At 33.0% G+C, this 25,962-nt stretch overlaps 3 protein-coding genes and 1 pseudogene across 3 annotated transcripts; 1 reads left to right on the top strand and 3 right to left on the bottom strand.

The window, feature by feature from the left end:
• Positions 1–10,549: 10,549 nt before the first annotated feature.
• LOC149550872 (xanthotoxin 5-hydroxylase CYP82C4-like) lies at positions 10,550–13,422 on the top strand. The gene is made up of 3 exons (XM_089786455.1): positions 10,550–10,942; positions 11,045–12,378; positions 12,665–13,422. The coding sequence occupies exons 2-3, from the start codon at positions 11,482–11,484 to the stop codon at positions 13,283–13,285; spliced, it is 1,518 nt and encodes a 505-aa protein (XP_089642581.1). The 5' UTR covers positions 10,550–10,942; positions 11,045–11,481; the 3' UTR covers positions 13,286–13,422.
• A 1,692-nt stretch (positions 13,423–15,114) lies between these two features.
• LOC149550871 (uncharacterized) lies at positions 15,115–15,771 on the bottom strand. Its single transcript, XM_089790011.1, has one exon. The coding sequence runs from the start codon at positions 15,769–15,771 to the stop codon at positions 15,115–15,117; it is 657 nt and encodes a 218-aa protein (XP_089646137.1).
• A 154-nt stretch (positions 15,772–15,925) lies between these two features.
• LOC149550870 (dihydrolipoyl dehydrogenase 1, mitochondrial pseudogene) lies at positions 15,926–16,345 on the bottom strand (annotated as a pseudogene).
• A 5,553-nt stretch (positions 16,346–21,898) lies between these two features.
• LOC149550869 (xanthotoxin 5-hydroxylase CYP82C4-like) lies at positions 21,899–25,617 on the bottom strand. The gene is made up of 2 exons (XM_089786454.1): positions 24,358–25,617; positions 21,899–22,856 (listed from the first exon to the last, which is right to left on the bottom strand). The coding sequence occupies exons 1-2, from the start codon at positions 25,252–25,254 to the stop codon at positions 22,233–22,235; spliced, it is 1,521 nt and encodes a 506-aa protein (XP_089642580.1). The 5' UTR covers positions 25,255–25,617; the 3' UTR covers positions 21,899–22,232.
• Positions 25,618–25,962: the final 345 nt, after the last annotated feature.

Raw genomic sequence — 25,962 nt, 5'->3', positions numbered from 1 at the left:
ATAATATAAACCCTTTATTATTTAAAAAATTGCATCCATTATAGCCTAACATTATCTATCCATAAAAAACTTCCATTACAAATAATAAAAGATAAATTGTCTATATAAATTCGACAAATAATTTGAAAAATCACTCAACCATCCCACAAATTGTCAATATTAGGACACAAATAAAATTATACTTAATTTTCAAATTAAATAAAAATCCACTCACTAAACTCATTATACACGATTGCCAATTTTAGTTTTATAACAAACATAAATTTAGATCTGCATACAATAAATAAACCTTAAATTACTACGTAGTTCACATGCATCACTAACCTACATTATTATAAAAATATAAATTGTGATAACACATTATCTATTTATAAAATAACATTCATTACAAACCCAACCCCATCCCTATCCCCCACGCCCCACCCTCCACCCCACCCCCTCCCCAACTTCAAAAAAAAATAGCAAGTACCTATACAACTTCTATACAACTTCTAAACAGTCTAAAATAGAAGTTGCATACTTTTGTGCATGCAACTTTGTGTCATATAAAGAAGTGATTGTGATAAGAAAAAGTTGGTAGAAAATATTGCAATATTTATGAGTGAATTTACTTTTTGATGTCACCCACAATTTTATTTTATAATATTTTACTATTTTAAAGTCTCCAACTACATTTCTCAATTATTTGTCTATTTCATTAATCAAAATAAAGAAATATCAGTTACAACTAATTTCAGAAATAATTTGAGCAATACCCATTAAAGAACAAGGGACACAAGTGTCAAATATTTTGCCTATAGTGTGATGTTTTGGTATGGTTTTGTATACGTTAACCAATTATTTTTGTGTTGAGGCTAAATAGCAATAATAATCAATCTACTCATTTAATTTAAACTTTAAAAGCTAACCTTGAATTCACAAAGATTCAACCACAATACTATTGTGATTTGTATCTCATTTATCATTTATTGCACACACATTTAACCTCCTAATTACTAACTTTAAATAATAATAAACTAGTATAGATATCTTAAATAAATATATCTAAAGAAATGCTGATAGATATCCACTACAAAATAATTATAACTTAATTTACTACATCTAAAATTATTTATATTTTCTTTATCTCCATTTATTTAGATTTTTACTAACTAAGCTTTTTATTTTAATTTCTTAAAAAATGGATGATTTATATCTCCAAATGTTATAATTTAAACGGATATTTTATGTGGTATTTATTAAATTATTTTAAAAGTATATTCTATTTATAATAAGATTTAAACTTTTGACATGTAGATGGTTGTCAAATTTAACCTAGAAAAATAAAAGTTAACATTAACACAGTCACACCATCTCACTCCCCCATTCTGCCATTGTAGAATGCCTATCAGCATTAAAAATATGAAACTCTATTAATAAGTTTTAAATGCACTAATGATAGTAACTTATACTTTATTATAATTCTATGGAGCTACCTTCTAGATTAAATGAGCTCTAGCTACCTTCTACATTAGATGGGCTCCACTTAAACATGGTGATGCTTTAACAAATTTTGAAGACATATTAACTAATTATAGATAAGGAAGTGAAATAAAAATTTTAAAATATTTTACTCATAATTATCTTGTTTGTTATTTTTCTACACTATTTCAAATTAAAAATATGTATTAAAATCTTGTATTCTAATCACTTACATAGATTTCTTGTTAAAAAACTTGTAAGTTAAAATAATGAATCATTATGTGCACTATTTCTTATTAATTATTTCAAATAATTTCTTAAATGAAACAAAAAATATAGTATTCTACCAAAAGTCAACTATATAATTTTTAAAGTCAAATATTTTGATCCATAATATATATCTTTATTGAATTTCAATAAAATATTAAAAGAGTTATCATAAAACTAAATATTCAATCCAAAAAGATATACAAATATATTGTAATAGATTTTTATAAATAAAATTTATCATACAAAAATTTAAAATATTTTAATTAATAACAAATAGATTTCCACAATCCAAACGATGTTGTTTTGCAATTTGACATTATAAACATTATAAATTTTATCATTTAATATTCTAAAAGAATTTTCTTATCATAAAATTAAATATTTAATCTTAAAAAGATGTTCAATATTTGTTAACTTTTATACAAACATATTGCAATATTTTTTTTGATAGGTAACATTTATTTAAATTAATTAAAATAGTGTTTCTTACAATAGTGTGTCATAGTATGAAGAGAACACTATAATAGTCCTCATAAAACCCCCAATAACTAAAAAGTTAATGCATCCTAGTACCAAAAGGCATAAATACCTTCATGCTACACCTGACCCATTACATACAGTGAAAGCAAAAACTGATAGAGCCACCAGACATCCAGAACCTGACGTCTCAAACCTTGAACCAGGTTGTAGCTTCTTCCTTGGTGAAATTTGGAATGGATCAGTCATCCTCCATAGAGCGTCGCTACCTTCTAGAGCCACTTGTTTTTGCGTCCCCTATTAGAGGCACAGCGACCCACATCCCTACTCGCATGGACTCTCCAATAGCCTCGTGTTTTTCCTTGCCTAGCTGGTACCTCAATGGTTCTCCACATGGATGCACACTCTTCCTTGGAGTTCTCTTCATGAAACCCTTGTTCCCCTCCTCCAAAATCCAGAGCTTTTCCTGTAGAAATTGAACCACTTTCCTCCATCCTTTGGCTGCTTTTGGCATATGTACCTCACGGGGAGCTACAGATGACCACAAAACTAGGGGTTAAAATGATGAATCACCACCTCCAATCTACCTCTATGACTCAGCTTTGTCAATGACCTCATCAACACGTAAGAGCCATTGTGGGACAATACTCATAGTGATGACCTTTTAAATTTCCTCTTTTATTTCCCTGATGAGAAGTGCTAGAGAAAAAAAGAGGGAAACAATGTACAAATTGGTCCTCCTTCTCGAGTAGGAGTCCATATATTCTGGGCCAAAAATCTCCATAAGAACACTCATGAATTCCTGGTCTTTGATGACAAAAACATTCTTCAGTTGCCTCACTGAGATTTTCCTATCATAAGCCTGTGTTTGATTAGCAGACTCCAATGAAAAGTTGGCCTCCATTTCTGAACTCTCCGCTCAAATGCTTGTGAAAAAAGAGACTCCTGCCTACTTAACAATTCTCCCATGAATGATCTGGAAGCCCACATTTTGAGATTGGATGTGAATCCTTTGTTACATTCAGAGGATTTCTTGTTCATGAGTGTCCTTAATTATGGCAGTAAATGATTGTAAATCACTCTTTCAAAAGGAGGTGGGTGGACATAATACCACTTATGACACACCGACCTTAGTCAAATTTAAGAAGCCTAAATTTTTCAAATATGTTGTTCTAATTCCCAAAGAGGGCATTTGCTCCCAGGTTGGCCAATTTATTTACCACCTTATTTGCCTCCTTGTAAATATGGGATATCTTGAAGTCTACAAACTTCTTTAGGAGGCATTTAATTTGGTTAATGTGAGTATCGAGATGCCATGACTCCAATTTTCCTTTCTTAATCTCGTTAATGATAATCTCTAAGTCTCTTTCCAAATGCACTCGCCTGATACCCAGCTTGACTCTTAACATTAGAGCCTCTTTTGTTGCTTTGCATTTTTATTAGTTTGTTTTTCATAATATGTTTCAACATTAGTGTAAAAATATAAAAAATAGTGAAAATCTACTGTAGTGTATAATATATCAAGGATCAAGTCGATCTCATGTGAAGCTTTTACATTATAAGGGACGAGGTCAAGATCATGCCATGAAAAAATTGGGTGGAATAGATGCCCCGCAATCATTAGTTCTTAGCCAAAGAGATTTCAGTCTATAAATGCATGCTTCCATATCGAATAGTAAAATACTTCATGGTGGCCTTGATAAATTGATTAGCCCCCAGACTTCCTACATCTACTATAGAACCATCCTTACAAATCTAACAACATTTCTCATGCACATGCTAGACTTATTTTTGTTAATAGTAGGTGTTCAACATTTTTTTAGGACTAATCTGTGAAGTTGATGGCCCCATGAAAATAAATTTTGTTGCTTATTTTAAGCATTAACCTTAAATCATATTTTCAAATGAAATTAGAATATTAATTGTTGTAAATAGAAAAAGAAAATTTTAAAAGATTTTTTAAAAAAATTAAAAGGTAAATATTTTTGTGAAGACAAATGTAACTTTAATCAATAATCATTGCTTCTAAACTTTTTTGAGAAGACATATATAACTTTTCCCAATAAGCATTGCTTCTTATTTTAAGCCCTCCTTTTTCCTATAGCTTACCTTGTGTTTCTAGAAGATTGTTAAAGTATATTTTATACTTAAATTTTACAAGTATTCCCATGAAACTTTTAGAGTGTCTAAAAAGAATAATTTAAAATCATTACCTATTTTAATACAGCATAATTTAAGAATATTTCTATTTTTTAATTTTTCTAAAATTGCATATAAGCCTCTAGAAACATGATGTAAACTATTACAAAAAATTATACAAACATAGTTTCCCTATTTTGTATGATATAAACCATTAAAAAATTATACAAACATAGTTTTCCTATTTTCTATCATTTGTGTAAAATGGGTACTTTAACACATAACTTCACACTTATCAAAGTCTTAAGTGAAAATTTCAAATCACTCATTTTTTGACAGCAACTTACTTGGTGAGTCGCTTACTTATAACTAATGTTTCAAGTCCACATCACCCATTATGATGTCATATCAGCATGTTTTTTGCCAAGTTGTCCAAAACAACCCAAATAAAAAATGAGATCCATGGTAGTGCATAAAAGGTACCCATACTTGAATAGCTAGTGTAGCATCACATCATTGGTTATTTTTTATAACTAAGGATACATTTTATTCAATTTTGGATAGTCACCATTGTACTAACAACTTTAACTTTAAAGTCACAAATATTGATACAATATTGTCAAAGCAATTGGACATTAAGTCAATAAATGACTATTGGAGGGCTTTCAAATAAGGTGCAAAAAAAGTACCAAAGACAAAACAAAGTTAAACTCTCTTTTTGCCAGATTCAGGAAAACTTACTAATTATTTTCCAAATATTTTTTTGTTTTCAACTACAAACTATACAATCATGAAGATCAATCGCTGAAATTTTTTTTTTTTAAATCTATAATATTTTCAATCTTTCAAAAATTGGTCAATTGTACATTTTTGTGGGAGGATAACCAAGTAATGGAAACTCTCCCCTTCAAACACCACCATTCGACTGAAACCGATTTGTGATTCTCCTCCATTATCATCTCATGTCGAATAATCCAAAAAAATTGATAGTAATAGGGATCATAGATAGAACTGATGCATCGATTCTTATGGTGGGTTCATCTAATTGCAATTGCATCAGCAATAAATCTGTTAAACGTCCCCATTTCGTCATAGATTTCTTGTTGCATTACTAATTAAAGATTATTATTTTAACAAGTCTGCGTCAACTTTTTAGATCAATTCATTTTGAATTGTTTGATCATCTTAAAACCATAGAGACTTGATTGAAGATCGATTTTGATTCTGCTTAGTAGCAACATTCGAAATCAAATCATGGGTACAGAGGAAGCCATAACTACACCTAATGCATCGAAAATTCCTACGTTGGTAGTTCTCGTAAAGCCATAGATTTCTTGCCCAGTTACTGATTAAATATTGCTTTTTTGACAAGTCCGGGGTCAGTTTTTCAATCAACTTCTTAAATCAATTCATTAATTTGAGTTGTTTCAATTGAAGATTGGTTATGATTCTGATTAGTATCAGTTTTCACATCGACATTCAAAATCAAATCACAGGTACTTTTCAGATAAATTCATTTTGAATCGCTTGATCATGTTAAAATTGATTGACTCTGATTTTTATTAGTAAGTTAAAATAATAAATCATTATGTGCACTATTTCTTATTAATTATTTAAAATAATTTCTTAAATGAAACAAAAATTATAGTATTCTACCAAAAGTCAACTATATAGTTTTTAAAAGTAAATATTTTGATCCATAATATATATCACTATTGAATTTTAATAAAATATTAAAAGAGTTATCATAAAACTAAATATTCAATCTAAATAGATATACAAATATATTGTAATAGATATTTATAAATAAAATTTATCATAAAAAAATTTAAAATAATTTAATTAATAACAAATAGATTTCCTCAATTCAAACGATGTTGTTTTGCAATTTGACATTATAAATTTTATCATTTAATATATTCTAAAAGAATTTTCTTATCATAAAATTAAATATTTAATCTAAAAATGATGTTCAATATTTGTTAACTTTTATAAAAATATATTGCAATATTTTTTTGATAGGTAACATTTATTTATATTAATTAAAACAGTGTTTCTTACAATAGTGTGTCATAATATGAAGAGAACACTATTAATTATTTAAAATAATTTCTTAAATGAAACAAAAATTATAGTATTCTACCAAAAGTCAACTATATTGTTTTTAAAGTAAATATTTTGATCCATAATATACATCACTATTGAATTTTAATAAAATATTAAAAGAGTTATCATAAAACTAAATATTCAATCTAAATAGATATACAAATATATTGTAATAGATATTTATAAATAAAATTATCATATAAAAATTTAAAATAATTTAATTAATAACAAATAGATTTCCTCAATCCAAACCATGTTGTTTTGCAATTTGACATTATAAATTTTATCATTTAATATATTCTAAAAGAATTTTCTTATCATAAAATTAAATATTTAATCTAAAAATGATGTTCAATATTTGTTAACTTTTATAAAAATATATTGCAATATTTTTTTTGATAGGTAACATTTATTTATATTAATTAAAACAGTGTTTCTTACAATAGTGTGTTATAGTATGAAGAGAACGCTATTAATTATTTAAAATAATTTCTTAAATGAAACAAAAATTATAGTATTCTACCAAAAGTCAATTATATAGTTTTTAAAAGTAAATATTTTGATCCATAATATATATCACTATTGAATTTTAACAAAATATTAAAAGAGATATCATAAAACTAAATATTCAATCTAAATAGATATACAAATATATTGCAATAGATATTTATAAATAAAATTATCATATAAAAATTTAAAATAATTTAATTAATAACAAATAGATTTCCTCAATCCAAACGATGTTGTTTTGCAATTTCACATTATAAATTTTTTCATTTAATATATTCTAAAAGAATTTTCTTATCATAAAATTAAATATTTAATCTAAAAATGATGTTCAATATTTGTTAACTTTTATAAAAATATATTGCAATATTTTTTTGATAGGTAACATTTATTTATATTAATTAAAACATTGTTTCTTACAATAGTGTGTCATAGTATGAAGAGAACACTATAGTAGTCCTCATAAAACCCCCAATAACTAAAAAGTTAATGCATCCTAGTACCAAAAGGCATGAACACCTTTATGCTACACCTAACCCATTACATACAATGAGAAAAAATTGGTAGAGCCACCAGACATCCAGAACCTGACGTCTCAGACCTTGAACTAGGTTGCAACTTCATCCTTAGTGAAATTTGGAATGGATCAATCATCCTCTACAGAGCGTTGCTACCTTCTAGAGGCGCTTGTTTCTGCCTCCCCTGTTAGAGGCACATCGACCCACATCCCTACTCAAGTGGACTCTCCAACAGCCTTGTGTTTTCCCTTGCCTAGTTGGTACCTCAACGGTTCTCCAGGTGGACACATGCTCTTCCTTGGAGTTCTCTTCATGAAACCCTTGTTCTCCTCCTCCAAAACCCAAACCTTTTCATATAGAAATTTGACCACTTTCCTCCATCCTTAGCCTCTTTTGGCATATGTACTTCATGGAGAGTTGCAGACGACCACACAACCAGGGGTTGAAATGATGAATCAACACCTCCAATCTACCTCCATGCCTCCTACCCCATTTCGAGCCCTTCCCCCAACTCGGCTCTATTAATGACCTCATCAACACCTAAGAGCCATTACAGGACAATACTCACAGCGATGACCCGTCGAATTTCCTCTTTTATTTCCGCAACAAGTAGTGCTAGAGCAACAAAGAGGGAAACAATGTCCAGATTGGTCCTCCTTCTCGAGTAGGAATCCATATATTCTGGGCCAAAAATCTCCATAACAACGCTCATCAATTCCTATTCTTCGATGAGAAAAATGTTCTTCAGTCACCTCACTGAGATTTTCCCTTCATAAACCTGTGTTTGATTATCAAACTCCAATGAAAAGTTGGCCTCCATTTTTTAACTCTCTGCTCAAATGCTTGCGAAAAAAGAGACTCCTCCCTGCTTAAAAATTCTCCCATGAATGATCTGGAAGCCCACATTTCAAGATTGGACGTGGATCCTTTGTCACGTTTAGAGGATTACTTGTTCATGAGTGTCCTTGATTATGGGGGTAAATGATTGTAAATCACTCCTTCAAAAGGATGCGAGTGGACATAATGCCACTTGTGACACACCAACCTTAGTCAAATTTAAGAAGCCCAAATTCTTCAAATATGTCATTCTGATTCCCAAAGAGGGCATTTTCTCCCAAGGTGGCCAATTTATCTACCACCTTATTTGCCTCCCTATAAACATGGGATATCTTCAAGTCCACAAACTTCGTCAAGAGGCATTTAATCTATTTAATGTGCTTATCAAGATGCCATGACTCCAATTTGTGTTTCTTAATCCTGTTAATGACAATCTCTAAGTCTCTTTCCAGATGCACTTGCCTGATACCCAGCTTGACTCTTAACATTAGAGCCTCTTTTGTTGCTTCGCATTCTTATTTGTTTGTTTTCCATAATATAATTCAACATTAGTGTAAAACTATAAAAAAAAATAGTGAAAATCTATTGTAGTGTATAATATACCAAGGATCAAGTTGATCTCATGCGAAGCTTTTACATCATAAGGGTTGAGGTCAAGATCATACCATGGTCAAATTGGGTGGAATAGATGCCCCACAATCATTAGCTTTTAGCCAAAGAGATTTCAGTCTATAAACTCATGCTTCCATATTGAATAGTAAAATACTTCATGGTGGCCTTGATAAATTGATTAGCCTCCAGACTTCCTACATCCGCTAGACAACTGTCCTCACAGATCTAACAACATTTCTCATGCACGTGCTAGACTTATTTTTGTTAACAGTAGGTGTTCAACATTTTTAGGAATAATGTGTAAAGTTGATGGCCTCATGAAAATAAAATTTGTTGCTTAATGTAAGCATTAATCTTAAATGATATTTTCAAATGAAATTAGAATATTAATTGTTGTAAATAGAAAAAGTAAATTTTAGACAAAAAGGTTTTTTTTTTAATTTTAAAAGGTAAATATTTTTGTGAAGACAAATGTAACTTTTATCAATAAGCATTGCTTCTAAACTTTTTTGCGAAGACAAATATAACTTTTCCCAATAAGCATTGCTTCTTATTTTAAGCCCTCCTTTTTCCCATAGCTTATCTTGTGTTTCTATAAGATTGTTGAAGTATATTTTATACTTAAATTTTACAAGTATTCCCATGAAATTTTTGAAGTGTCTAAAAAGAATAATTTAAAATCATTACCTATTTTAATAGAACATAATTTAAAAATATTTCTTTTTTTCTTTAAATAAAATTGCATATAAGCCTATAGAAACATGATGTAAACTATTTTTAAAAATTACACAAACATAGTTTCCCTATTTTGTATGATGTAAACCATAAAAAAATTATACAAACATAGCTTTTCTATTTTCTATCATTTGTGTAAAATGGCCAGTACTTTAACACCCTAACTTCTCACTTATCAAAGTCCTACATGAAAACCTACATGAAAATTTCAAATCACTCTCGTTTTCTTTAGAGCAACTTACTTGGTGAGTCGCCTACTTATAACTAAGGTTTCAAGTCCACATCACCCATTATGATGTCATATTAGCATGTTTTTTGCCAAGTTGTCCAAAACAACCCAAATAAAAAGTGAGATCAATGGTAGTGCATAAAAGGTACCCATACTTGAATCGCTGGTGTGGCATCACATCATTGGTTATTTTTTTAATTTAAAGGCACATTTCATTCAATTTTGGATAGTCACTATTGTACTAACAACTTTAAAGTCACAAGTATTGATACAAAGTTAAACTCTCTTTTTTCCATATACAAAGACGTGATTTTTTTCCAAAGTTTTTGTTGTTTTTTATTACAAACTATACAAATCATAAAGATCAAACGCTGAAATTTTCAAAAAAAATCTATGATATTTGCGATCTTTTAAAAATTGGTCAACTATACATTTTTGTGAGAGGATAAGCAATGGATCCTCCCCCCTTACACACCACCGTCCTACTGAAACCGATTGATGATTCTCCATTATCATCTCATGTCGAATAATCCAAAAAATCGATAGTAGCAGGGATCATTGACAGAATTGATGCATCGGTTCTTACGGTGGGTCTCTCTGATTGCAATTGCATCAGCAATAAATCTGTTAAACGTCCCCATTTCGTCATAGATTTCTTGTTGCATTACTAATTAAAGATTATTATTTTAACAAGTCTTCGTCAACATTTTAGATCAATTCATTTTGAATTGTTTGATCATCTTAAAAACCATAGAGACTTGATTGAAGATCGATTTCTGATTCTGCTAGGCAACATTCGAAATCAAATCATGGATACAGAGGAAGCCATAACTACACCTAATGCATCGAAAATTCCTACGTTGGTAGTCCTCGTAAAGCCATAGATTTCTTGCCCAGTTACTGATCAAAGATTGCTTTTTTGACAAGTCCGGGGTCAGTTTTTCAATTAACTTCTTAAATCAATTCATTAATTTGAGTTGTTTCAATTGAAGATTGGTTCTGATTCTGATTAGTATCAGTTTTCACGTCAACATTCGAAATCAAATCACAGGTACTTTTCAGATAAATTCATTTTGAATCGCTTGATCATGTTAAAATTGGTTTGACTCTAATATTGATTCGTATCAGTTTTTTGCATCGACATTGAGTACAGGTGAAGCCATAGCCATACCTACGGCAATTCATTTCGAATTGTTTGCGTTGAACATTGATTCTGAGTAGTATCAGTTTTCACGTCAGCATTCAAAACCAAATTTTGGGTACTTTTTAGACCAAAACTATTTTGAATTCTTTGATCATCTAGAACGCTATCAGATTTTACATCAAACATTCAAAATCAAATCATGGGTACAGAAGAAGCCATAGCCATAACTACAGCGATTCATATTGAATTTGTTTGAATTGAAGATTGATTCTGAGTAGTATCAATTCATATTGAGCTTGTTTGAATTGAAGATTTATTCTGAGTAGTATCAGTTTTCACATCAACAATCAAAATCAAAATCAAATCTTGGGTACTCCTTAGATCAATTCATATTGAATTGTTTGATTATCTTGATTGGTATCAGTTTTTACATTCAAAATCAAATCATGGGTCCAGAAGAAGCCATAGCCATAGCTACAACAATTCTAGCTCTCACAGCAGTATTACTGATATCAAAACTGGTATTGAAAAACAGGGGAAAAACACCATTAAAGCCCCCATCTCCGCCCTCATGGCCAATAATAGGGCATCTCCACCTGCTCAAGAAAAACCAGCCCCTCCATCGAACTCTCCTCACACTATCCAATTCCTACGGACCAGTCGTCCATCTGAACCTCGGATTCCGCCCAGCTCTACTAATCTCCTCATCAAAGCACGCAAAAGAGTGCCTGACAACAAACGACAGGGCATTCGCCTCAAGGCCAAATCTTTTAGCCGGAATTCACATGGGCTACAACTCCAAGGTCCTCCCATGGCTTCCATACGGCTCATACTGGCGCGACCTCAGAAAAATCTGCACTCTCCACCTCTTCTCAGGTCACAGGATCGAATCCCTCCGCCACATCCGAGCCGAAGAGGTTTCCCGGCTGGTTGCTTCTCTGTTCCAGGCGGTTTCCCGGCGAGATGGGCACACCGGAAACATGAAATCTCTGCTTTCTCAGCTGACATTCGATGTAATCCTGCGTATGGTCGCCGGCATGAGGTCGGCGGATTCGGAGGATGCGAAGCGGTTTAAGGGTTTGATGGAGGAGACATTTTTGCTTGCTGGGTCGTTCAATCTGGGTGATTATCTGCCGTTTCTGAGGTGGTTTGATGTGCAGGGGCTGAGGAAGGCAATGGTGGATTTGCAGAAGAAGAGGGATGAATTTATGCAGATGTTGGTGGATGAACATCGTGGGAGTCGGAGGGATTGTGAGGATTTGATTGATGTGCTCATTTCTACCACGAAAGGGAATGAAAATCTGGCAGGAGATAATGACACCGTCGTCAAGGCATCTGCTGTTGTGAGTCGTACAGCACTTTTTCGAAAAAAAAATCGTTTTTATTTCTTTGTTTTGGTTTTGTGGATGATTCTATTAGGGAAGAAAAAATATTGTTGCGAGTTTTTTGATAACACAACTTTTTTGAAATGTTTTAATTTTAATTTCATGTAGTAGTATCAACTATATAGTCTGTAGACTGCTATTTTTATTATACTGAAGCATTCTGTTCCTATACCTTCATGGCTAGATATCACATTTAACTTAATATAGGGTCAATTAACAGTTCTTGATGCGTTTCTTTTTTCAGGGCATGATAACAGCAGGTACAGACACATCTGCATCGACCATTGAATGGGCACTTGCAGCTTTGTTGCAACACCCACACATTTTGAGAAAAGCCCAGCAAGAGCTTGACATGCATATTGGGCGAGAGAGAATAATAGATGAATCAGACCTCCACAAGCTGCCATACTTGCAAGCAATTGTAAAGGAAACATTCAGGCTCTATCCAGCTGGGGCAGTTCTAATTCCCCATGAATCAACAGAAGCATGTAGAATTGGAGGCTTTCATGTCCCTTCAGGAACACGATTGTTAGTGAACGTCTGGGCAATTCAGAGGGATCCTGCAGGGTGGGAGCAACCCTTGAAATTTGACCCTGAACGATTTTTGAAGAGTGGACAAGAAATTGATGTTAAAGGGCAACATTTTGAATTGATTCCATTCGGGTCAGGGAGGAGAATGTGCCCAGGCATGTCTCTCGCACTGTGTGTGGTTTCATATACGTTGGCACGCTTGCTTCAAAGCTTTGAGTGGAGTGTTCCACAGGGTAGTGTAATTGAGATGAAAGAGGGGCTTGGACTTACGATGCCCAAGGCAATTCCATTGGAGGCCATCATTAAGCCTCGTCTTCCTATTCATCTCTACTGATCATTAATCGCCTCTGAGTGGGATGGATAAATGTGCATATAAATACCATGTTAATGCTTGTTTACTGTTAAGATGTTCAATATGTGTGACTCTATTTTGGTATGGATTAATGTGCATATAAATACCATTTTAATGCTGTCAAGATGTTCAATATGTATGACGCTAATTTTGATTAGCTGTAACTGTACATCAAACTTTTAGTATTGATGGTTGTTACGTAAGGATTGGGTCTTTCAAAGCTAATCTTATCCAAACAAATGTAATGTGATGTTAAGAAGTTCCTCTTTCTTTTTGGTTTGTCTACCTTCCTTTTATTTATCTTAACAAAAAATAAATATAATTTTATATTAGAAGTCGTCTCTTGAAATTATGCAATTGTATATATATTCTTCTCAAAACTTTTATATTTTTGTCTTATGGTTTTTATGAAAATGGATCGCCTTTTTTAACTTATCCAATCTAAATAAATGTAATATAAAAGTCATGTTTGTTTGACTTTTCTCTTTTTTTAATCTCAATTAAAAAAATGTGTTGTTATAATGATTGATGTAATTGAATATATATTTTCCTTAGTCTTTTCTATCTTCTACAAAATTTAGAATAAAAAGAGTAGTCGTATTGATACACCTTTTTGGTACCATAACTTTGTGCACATATCCTTAAGGTAGTTCTAAACCAAACAAAAATGTTGATTACCTAATAAACATTTGTCTTTATAAAGAGAAATACAAAGCGCAATAAGACATAGGGTTAAACCATACGAAATCTAAGTTGGCCCAACAACTCGAAAAAATCCAGTCTTTAATTTGAATTTTTCTATTGCTCTAAAATGTATTATGAAATAAATTTTGAAGGACTAGTAAGAGTTATTTCTTGATTTGATTGTGTGACAATTTTTGCATTAATGTTTTAGATTATGTTCAAGGGTCTATTATAAGGGAGAATGGGTGATATCCATCAATGATCTACCCTATTTAACGCATTGATAGACTGTTGAGCATGAGCCAAAATATTGATACAAAAGTTACTACATAATTGAATCCAAAAACAACTCTAACAAGTTTAATGAATTGTAGAAACTTGATGTCTTCAATATTTCGAAAGATTCAAATTTTTAAGTAACAAAAGAATCTTCAATACAAAATCATAATTATCAACTTGAAGAGTGGGCTTTATGCAACTTTATATATATATATATGCCTCCTCACAATGTCATCCACTGTCTCCAAGATGGCCAAATGTGCACAAGACACAGGGCCTCAAGAGAGCCATTTTGGGGAAATGTCCTTGAAAGCCATCATTATGGTTAGGGAATTTCTTCCTCTTTGAACCCTGGGAATAGTGGATGTGAGGTTTTGTGGTGGATACACATATGTATAATTCTTCTTTTGTGCTAGAGTTGATTCTTTACCAATTGCTAATGATGAATCTACTCACTATTGTCAAATCAAAGCCAATTCAAACTTTTCAAATCTTCTTGTCAAGGAAGTTAGTAGAGGTGACATGGAAGGTGAGGTTGAATGAGGGCCTCCAATAGAAGATCCCCGAGCATTGTGAGTCTAAATCCCTCAAACTCATATCAATTGTAAGGATAATGTAAGAATGCAAATCCAAAACAACTAGAGAACATATACTATTTATTAGCCGATAGGCTATTATAGGTGGGCATTTCATATAAACCTGTCCAACACCTTGAAACAGCTAGTTGTTTTTTACGGCTGATCGCAGTTTTCAATCATGTGCTTATGATGACATAAGATTTACAAATTCTCATAATCAAATTAGATTTGCAAATCGATATAATATCTAAGCAAATTCTCATAATCAAATTAGATTTGCAGATCAATATAATATCTAAGCGATCTTCTCATTCTATAAAGACCTCGTCTTAGATCAGAGCCGAAGAGAGAAGCACCTAGTTGTTTCAGCATGATTGCCCTACAAGTTAATACCTCTGCAGAAACACCGTAGTCTTTGCCACCTTTTTCTAAAAGAACCTTGGCCCATGAGAGCAACCTTATGGCCTCTACAAATTGACCCTGCTTATAACTCTCCATACCTTTATCTTTCGCTATTGAAATATTGACTCCTGCAGGAGGAGGAAGCCCTTCCAGCTCCATTGTTGGACCTGTGTCAGCACCTCCAAAATCACCATCCAAGCCCCAATCATCAGTCTCAGAAAGTGGTTGACTTGTAAAACCTCTCTGGCTACCAGTAGCAAAAGACGTGAATAAAGAATTCAGGGGATCTTTACTCTTCCCTTGTGTGACCTGTTTCTGAGAAGTAAAACTTTTTTTTAACGCTTCAAATGGATCGGTAGCTTTAGCAGGTGCTTTGGTTGAGGAAGCAAATGAAGTAAGTGGATCCATAAATTGTGGATCATCGTTTCTCCCAACGGTTGCCCCAAATGATAAATCCGAAAAGGGATCACCTGCATTTGATGAATTGGGTACTGCACCACTGAATAGATCATCTGAGACATTCATGGATGTTGCAAAGGGATCTCCATTGACAATGGTAGCTACATCTGCCTCAAATGTTGTCTACTCACCTTCCAAATCTAGCTCTAGTGTTAATTTTGACACCTGGTCCTGAAGCATCAACACCAATCACCTTAGTTTTCAGAATAAATTCCATTTTCTATTTCTCTAATATCTTCAAAAAAGACTTTCGAATTTTCCCATCCATGGATGGAACTATGTCAGAACCAAATTCTACGACGGTAACTTCAGAGCCCAACCTTCCCCATATTGAACTCATTTCTAAGTCGATGTATCCTGCACCAATCACAACGAGTTTCTTTGGTACCTCTTTAAGTGATAGCGCTCCAGTGGATGAAACTATTTTATTTTCATCAATATTAATTCCAAGAAGGGGTTTCACTTCTGAACCAGTTGTTATGATTATATGCTTCCCTTTCACAGTATTATTTCCACCATCTACAAGATCCACAAACACTTCACTTCCAAATACAATCTTCCCAACACTTTTAACATAAGTGACTTTATTCTTCTCAAAAAGCCCTTCAATTCCTTCTGTCAAACCAGTCATAGCCTTCATTTTGAATTGGAGTCAGTAGCTATTAAATCCTACACAATATTGCAATTTGAAATTATTTGAAGAAGTGGAGTTGCAAGCTACAACTATAATTCTTGCCATTACTTTCTTTCCACTGTGATAGATCCTGCAAAAATAAATTCTTCAATTAGTTCATTAATTACTACAAGACAATCAGACTATCAAGTAAAATGCCCAGATATCTCAAGAAACGAGTCATAAATAGACTTTTAGCAAATTCTTTTGCAAATAAAATATGAAAAAATAAAGCCAATAATGATCGTTAGCAACAATATCTATAAGAATAAGGAATACAATGGTTAAAAAAATGTTGAATGTACTAATTTTTTAAGAAAATCCAATTGGCTCGTGTAAAGCCAAAGTCTACAACCTTTACTAGCATTGTCCATGCTTTTATTGTAATAGACATTTTAGAACAACAAACAGTAACAGTTTTTGCTTCTTGAACATTGAAAGTTCTTGCTCAAATATGGCCATCATTAATATACATGTCGATGCAAATAAGATAAGGCACATCAAGTGGAGAGACCATGTGTCAATCTGTACATAGGTAATATAGAGCATGAGGCATGTGTTGTGCGGGTCAGAAAAATTCAAAACACATGTGCGTTAGATATCTGCAATCTGTAAAGTTGAGAGCAATGTATTGAGAGATGTGCATTCTTTTCATGGGGAAGCTCTAAAGTTTTATGGATATGCAACAACCTATATATTGCTCAATAACATTGCATAAGAATATTTTAAATTAATATTTTCTTTAGAATAAATGCAACTTTTCTTAACAAAACTTAGCAAATAGAGAAAATTTGAAGGAAAGACGTGCTTCAATATTTACGCCTTCTTTCGCCTAGAAAAACTCCATATCTCTAGAAGAGTTTTGTGGCCATTTATCCAGGCCAATGGTGAGCAACCAAATTTCTAATTATTAACCTTCAAGCATGTTACTGTATATTATTTAGAAACATAAAACAATTCCTAATTAGTTTGAATTCTAATTGGTCGTGATAATGTAGTTTAATCAAGGTTTAAGTGAAGCCCCTTTCCAATAGTTCTGCCTTGGCAGGAATAGAACTAAAAGACCAAAATCAACCAGAAAGAATGACAACCAATGTGTCTAGCTACATCACAGAAGGCTATTTAACCAAGTTATAAAGAGGTTTAACATTTTGTGGACACGTGTAGTTTTCATGCAACATGGAGGCTTCATGCGTAGTTTTGATGCAATATGGAGGCTTCATCTACAGTCACACTGCCAGTTTTGGTCTTTCCATAAGAATGACAGGTCCCAAGCATCAGAAGTCATGTCAAAAATGCCAGCTATGTCTGCAATAATCTAACTCCAAGATCCTTAGATTTTCGCCTCTTCTCTTGCATTGAATTTTGTGAAAGTGTTGAGTTTCATAATCTGAAGATAAATGTCAATCATCTTCATCAATTAAAAAATAGAAATATTAAAAAGTGAACATTAACGGAGGGCAATGAAACATTTTGATTGGATATAGAAAAAAAACATTAATCATTTGTTAATTAAACACCTGGGCAATAGTTCTTGCTATGCAAGAACTAACTATTAATGAAAGGGTGAAACTGGGGAACTTAATCCATGAAATATTTAAAAAAATAAAAAATTATTTAAGGTAATTATTTCCAACTCAGCAAGGAATGGGAAAGGGGGGAAAAGATTGAGAACCTTGAAGGGTATGCAACCAACATTAAGGCAGTGCTTGGATGGAGGCACTGCGCTTCTCAATGCAAGTGAACTTGATGGAGCCGTGTTGAAGGATTCAATTTGATATTTTGTGTTCTTATAGAGAATTGTATAATTTTAATAGTCTATAAGATAGTTTTGTGTTTAAATATTATTTGAAAGTTATGAGATTTTGGTAAGTGATGTTTGTTTTTATATTAAAGTTGTCAAAATGAGGGGATTGTCTCAAAATTACAAGGCATAGATAAATAATACAACATGAACAATAAGAAACAATACCAATTTATAAATAATATACTGACAACAAACTATCAATCAATTCCCCCCTTCCCTTTTAAAATCAAAAGCTCATCCCAGGAGCTAATGGAAAATATAATTAGCATAATCTCATCTCATCCTGTGACATCCATAACCAGATAGTAAAATATGAAATGATCGTAATAAATCATCTACATAAGTCTTGATCAAATTAATAAACATAAACCTAAAGCCATAAGGTTGGTCATAGAGAAATCAATTCAAAAACTAATAACTAAACTATATATACTATCACACAAGGTAAAGCTATAAAAGAGATCTTTGAGGATCCACCGAAGTAAAGATGAGAAAACAAAACCTAAAACTAGAGAAAGCCAAAAAACTTGGAACACCAAGCCACAAAATGCCGTACGCAAAATCATGTAACCTTAAATTGTTAATTGTTCTTTTCGTCCTCCTTCAACTTTGACAACATCAATAGTGTACGATCATCTGAAATTTTTAAACAACTCCTTGGTGACATCTTCAATAATGCCCTAATTTTTCTCCTTGACTTGTTGCAAAAGACACAAGGTTGTAGCCGAAGAGTGCATAACTTTATAACTTTAGCGCAAAGTTGGCCATTGTAGAGAAGCTTTTGTCCAAAATATCCAACTCCTTTTTTATTTTCATGATTTCCTTGCCATCGACATCACACCCCCCATAACTACCACCATTGGCCTTCTTACCACCAACATAAGTGACATGTGCAGAGTTGGTGTTGTTATTTTGGTATTTTTTGTCAAATAGAGACGTATCACTACCCTCAGAATTAGTCAAGTCTTTATCCTCCACAAGAACTCCCTCTCTCACCATGATCTCCTTCAATTCTGAGTTTAGCCAAAATCCTACTAAATTAATAATGGATTTCACTAGCCTCAGTTGCAAAATCTACCATATGGACTTTGGGCTCACTTTTAGGTTTCTTAAGAGTCTTGAACTTGGAGGGCCCTGTAAGAACATTTTGTTGAAATTTATATGAAGTGCAGGAAAGCCTCTTCTCCTTTCCTAATAATTTTGTATGCATTATTTAAAATGATTAGACTCAATAAATACCAACACATATAAAACAAAATATTAAAGGTCATGTTTTACAACTAATTATGTATGACATTAGATTAGAAGTACAAAATGATGAATTTGAAACTGTCCATTACAAACAAAAATGTTATTTATATAAACTAAAAACTATTATTTTAATTCATCAAATGTTATTTACTATCAACTAACGTTGGTATTTCAAATCATCAAAAATTATTATTATAAACTAAATGTTATTATTTAAATTTATGCCTATTGTTGGCTGGCAATTAATCCTCACTGCCACTACTCTCACTACTGCTCATTTTAATTTTAATATTCTTTTAAAATTGAAGCAAGAAGTTGAATTGGAACAATGCAAATAATAAAAAATAAAAATCAGACATAATTTGTTACACTACGAGTAACCACTTGAACTACATTTGCAACCCCTACTTCAAGAATTGCTTTCTCTAATATCTGAAATATATATTCAGAAATCTTTTTTATGATTCATAGTGTCAATAACCTTCAAGAAGACAACCCCTTTAGGATAAGTCACTAAAACATTGATCAAAATATTAAAGGTCATGCTCTACAACTAATTTAGTAGGATTTTTGCTAAACTAAGAAATGAAGGAGATCATGGTGAGAGAGGGAGTTGTCGTGGAGGATAAGGACTTGACTAATTCTAAGGGTAGCGACAAGTCTCTATTTGACAAAGATACCAAAAATAACAACACCAACTCTGCACATGTCACTGATGTTGGTGGTAAGAAGGCCAATGCTGGTAGTTATGGGGGTTGTGATGTCAATGGCGAGGAAATCATGAAAATAAAAAAGGAGTTGGATATTTTGGATAAAATCTTCTCCACGATGGCCAACTTTGCGCTAAATTTATAAAGTTATGCACTCTTTGGGTACAACCTTGTGCCTTTTGCAATAGATCAAGGAGAAAAATGAGGACATTATTGAACATGTCACCAAGGAGTTGTTTAAATTTTTTAGATGATTGTACACTATTGATGTTGTCAAAGTTGAAGGAGGACGAAAAGAACAATTAACAATTTAACGTTACCTGTTTCTGTGTAGGGCATTTTGTAGCTTGGTGTTCCAAGTTTTTTGGCTTTCTCTAATTTTAGGTTTTGTTTTCTCATCTTTAGTAGACTTTGGTGAATCCTCAAAGATCTCTTTTATAGCTTTACCCTGTGTGACAGTATATATAGTTTAGTTATTAGTTTTTGGATTGATTTCTCTATGACTAACCTTATGGCTTTAGGTTTATGTTTATTAATTTGATCAAGACTTATATAGAAGATTTATGGATTGAGATAGAATAGGCATGGCTTTTTTTTGAGCTTCTACAAATGGAGGATTAGATGCAACTCTACCTTTCATCATGTCCACACCATTTTGAATGGTTTTGATCTTCTAACATTTAACTTTAATAGAAGTAGATCTTCAAGGACTTTAGATTTTGCCTTGCTCGCTAAGAAATTCCTGAGATTTTCACATTGGTTTAAATTTTTCAAGTAATGAGATTTGCAAAATAAATTGCTTACTCTAAGTATCTTCATCTAATCATGTGTAGGTAAATTGTTATCAATGGAGGTAAAGATTATCAAGGGGTGTGGGAATGTAACCTCTATACTTTTCTTCATCAGAAATAGAAGAAAGTCCTTAGCTATGATGTCCCATAATAAGATTCAAATCAAAATATTTGAACCTTGAATGACTTGCCAATCTATTATCATGAAATCTCATCAAGTACAAAACATATTCGTATATCTCAACTTGTTTACATCAAGGTTTCAAGTGTAATACAGTGTCATTCGAGAAGAGTTTAGGAAAAGCCATGTCTTGAAGACCCTCAATATTATATTCATTTATTGGAGAAGTGTCAAATTAAGGTGAGTGAGAAGGGGTGTCATGTTTATTTTTAATTTTTAAGGTTTCTTTGATGATTTATATACGTTTGTTAAGAAAAATCTAGACGATTGCATCCCAACCACAGTAAAAACCTTGCATCCACATACAACAATTTCCCAAAAGTCAATTGGCTAGAGAAAAGATGCATTTTGGATTTTCCTTGTGGGGAACTTGAGCGTACTAGAGAAAATATTGTGGTGAGATTTCAAATACATATGATGAACTAACTAGAATCCCTTACTCTATTCTTCACCTTTATGTCGTGGATACTAAATGGCCAGAATTTTAATAATTATTTTCAAGTGGCATTCCACCTATCCGTAAAAGTAAAAAATAACACAAATAAAATTATTAATAACTTGCATACCACGTCCATATTCTTGCATCAAAGGTTCACAATTTTCTACAAAGAAGTGATAGAGAAATCCTTTTCTACAACAAACTAGTGGTATAGATAAGAATGACAAATGAATTAAAGAACAAAATATGTATGTGACCCACTATTTATTATTAAACTATGTTTATTTTATTTTCCTCTTTTAAATTTCCCTTCATATTATAACAAAAATAATCCGTCCATATTATACAAAAAATAATATATATGAAACCATCGTATATAAGAATCCACTTTTTGACACTATCGGCGTACCCCTTGCTCCTCTGGATGCAAGTGCTAGTTTTATTTTTACATATAATGTCCCCACAACCTAGCCCGACAATGACGAAAGGCTGATACAAGCTAGGACAAGACTAATCCCACATAAGTGAGATCAACCGCCCACAAGATGTCTCACATATACTATCACTACATTATTACAAAACATATATTATTACTTCAATACTATCGAAACACTTACATTCTTTGACACTTATTTGATAACGTATAATTCAATTACAATATTCAAGGAGTTCTAGTCAATAAAGATGGCATGAAAGGCGAGGCTTGATGAGGGCCTCCAGTGGCACAGCCCTAGGCATTGTGAGTCCAAACCCTTCCCTCATGTCAACTGTTGTCCCACCATCTCCAATGCCCCACTCGAAGCTCTGTAGCAGCCGACCCAATGTGTAAGTCACCACACACAACGCAAGAGACATGCCCGGACACATTCTTCTCCCTGAACCAAACGGGATCAATTCAAAGTTCTGACCTTTCACATCGATCTCTTTTGCACTCTTCAAAAACCTATCGGGATCAAACTCATCTGGCCGATCCCAAATGGCAGGATCCCTGTGTATGGCCCATGCATTCACCATGAGCCTTGTTCCTGTGGGTACATTAAATCCTCCAACAATGCAGTCCTCTATGGATTCATGAGGCACCAAGAGAGGTGCTGCAGGATATAGACGCAGAGTTTCTTTCACAATGGCTTCCAGATACTTTAATCGTGGAAGATCTGATTCATCAAGCACTCGATCCCGCCCCACATGAACGTCAAGCTCCTCCTGTGCTCTGATCATTGTATGGGGATTCTGCAAAAGAGCTGCCATTGCCCATTCGATGGTAACAGAGGATGTATCTTTTCCTCCGCTTATAATGTTCTGCACAAGCCCAAAGCATAGCACCCCAGTTAACAAGCCATTAAATTTTCAGTCATGATTATTAATAATGGGTACCGTGTAAGTAGTGGTTCCTGGATTTAATTGTATCAGATTTGTTTAGTACTACTTTTTAGGTCTTCTAGTTTTTGAATTTGGGAACTGTGAACTGTGATGATATGTGCAAGTAGTTTCTGAATTCAGTCGTGTAAGATTTGTTTGAATTCAGTCCTGTAAGATTTGTATGGAATCTATGATTGTCTTGATATTGAACAAATCTTACACAGATGAATCCAGAAATTCATTGCACCACAGCGGTTACTAAATAAATCTCACACATATAAATAGAGGAACTTGCAAAACAAATGTTACCAAAATCTACTTGCACATATCATCGCAGTGGATATATTAAACAAATCTTAGACTGTTGAACCCAGAAACCACTTGCACATCTCATCATGAGCCCTAGAAAAAGAAAAGGGAGCTGATTCAATCCGATGAATCATACACATATGATGGAAAAATCAAAACTTTAATGCTAAACACATCTTACACAATCAAATTGAAAACTTAAACGAACCCAACATTATCACAAGAGTGAAATTGTGTATGATTTGTAAAAATATAATAAGATGCTTAAGATTTGTTTAATATCAACTACTTTAATGAAGAACCACAGACTGTAATAAGGAAACATCAATGCTAATCCAAACTGCTTACACGGACTTCTTATACCTATTATTATTGGACTGATTCTATTTCATAAATCTTGGAAGAGAATTTCATTACAGACTGATTCTATCTGATAAATCATTAAGTATGATAAAGAAACTTTAATGTGAACTGATTCATCTGATGATTCACGAAATAGGATGGAAAATTCATAACTTCAATACTAAACACATCTTACACAATCAAATTCATAACTTATACGAACCCAACAGTATAACAACGGTGAAATTGAGTATGATTTGTGAAATTATGATAAGATGTCGAAATAATTTCTGAATCCAACTGTATAAGATTTGTTTATTATCAGCCAATTTGATAATGAACCAGAGAGTATAATATGAAAACATCAGTATTAAACCAAACAGTAATATGAAAACATCAAATACTCGATCAAACAACTTAGCTGCAAAACTAGAACTACCTACTAATATGGACTGATTCTATTTCACAAATCACAGAAGAGAACTTCAATACAGACTGATTCCATCTGATAAATCATGAAATATGATAAAAGATTTTTCAATATGAACTGATTTTATGGTGACAAAATTTAATAGTAAAGAAATTGAGTTGGGAGTATAATTGGGATGGGTGATCTTCTGGAAGTTCCCATTTTTCACCTCTGAGAATACTTAGATGTAATAAGTGCAGAAATATGATCATTGAATTTGACTTAAGAAACTCCACAATTGTATCCTGTTGCTTTAGACTTATCAACATCTTATATACAATCAATTCAAAACTCCCCAAAAAAAAAAACAAATTAACTTACAATGGCTGTGGCCTTGACCACATCATCCTGACTTTCCGCCATGATTTCCCCCTCCTCTGAGGCCTGAATCAAAACATCAATAAAGTCTTCCCTCTGCCCTCCTCGCTTCTCACGATGAATATCGACCAGCATCTGCGCAACAGCATCTCTTCTCTTGTTCAGTTTTTGAACAGCCGCCTGGAATCCATGCAAATCAAAGAACTGGAGAAAGGGCAGATAATCTCCCAAATTGAAAGTTCCCGCCAGAAGGAAACTCTCGTCAATCATCTCTTTAAATCTCTGCACCGCCTTATGTTCCTCGGCTCCCAGAGAAACCCTACCGGCCACCATACGCATAATAATATCAAAAGTCAATTGAGCAAGCCTGGATCTCATGTTCACAGTAGTTCTGCCCTTATTTTCTTCACAGCTCTCAAACAGCGAACTGATTAGGGCAGAAATTTCTTCATGGCGGACGTTTTTGAAAGATTTGATTCTGCTTGAAGAGAAGAGCTGAAGCGTGCAAATTTTTCTAATGTTCCGCCAATACGAACCATAAGGAGCCCAACCGAGATTTTTGTAGTCGTAGCCCATGTGTTTTCCTATGTAAAGCTTTGGGCGCGAAGCGAAACCCTTGTCATTTAGGGTAAAACATTCTTTCGCTATCTCTGAAGAATTTACGACTAAGAGTCTGCGATTTCCCAATTGGAGTTGCATGACCGGTCCGTAACATTCTGAAAGTGAATGCAGGGTTCTGTGAATCGGCAGTTTTTTCATCAGCAAATGCATATGGCCGATTATCGGCCATGATGGTGGACATGGGGCATGATTGATTTTTTTGCTCTTTTTCCTGAATTGCTTTATAATTACCAGGAGGGACAGGACTAAAAGTGCAGCAGCTGCTAATTCGAATTCCATTGTTGATAACAAAACAGAGGATGTAGGGCACTGAAGGATTCTTGAACATATATATAGAAAAATATAATGGAGATGGAATCTTGGGAAATAATTCGATTTTTTTTGTCAGTGGTGAGCTTGTGGCCTCTGGACAAAAATGACATTAATAAAATAACTGGACATAATTACAAACGTCCAAAACGGAAAAATAAAATTGGGGAAAAATTACAAATGTACAAAACATCTCCCTGTTTTTTCAGAGACATTTTGCTGTCTTATAGCCTGGAGGATGATAAAGATCTATTGTTCAATTTTCTTTGGGTAAACGTCTGCCGTCTCTTCCACCATCTGAAAACTATACAGGACAGTTCTGAACTTGTGCATGTGACTCATCTCTTTGGAAAGTTTAGTTTAGGCATATGCAAGGTCGTTATGAAGATTTGTGTGTATTGTTTGTTACCTATTGGATTAAATATTTGCTATTATTCGACAAGGAGTGTGTTAAAAGGAAATGTTAGTGAGATGAAGATGAGAATGGTAGATGTCTTGTTGTGGTGGCATTGTTTTTTCATTTTACTTTTTTGGAATCTTGAATAATCAGTTTGCATAAGCTTTAGGAGTCTTATAAACTATCAAAATTACAAGTTGTTTTTATTGTAGAAATGTTTAAATTGAGAGTATTTTATTGAAAACTACAAGGCTTTGTGGACAATAGGAAACTATCAAGAA

The sequence above is a fragment of the Cupressus sempervirens genome, chromosome 6 (genome assembly GCF_028749045.1).
Source record: "Cupressus sempervirens isolate cs-2001-9-10 chromosome 6, ASM2874904v1, whole genome shotgun sequence".
In the NCBI taxonomy this organism is placed as follows: Eukaryota; Viridiplantae; Streptophyta; class Pinopsida; order Cupressales; family Cupressaceae; genus Cupressus; species Cupressus sempervirens.
This window is presented reverse-complemented; position numbering and strand designations above follow the sequence as displayed.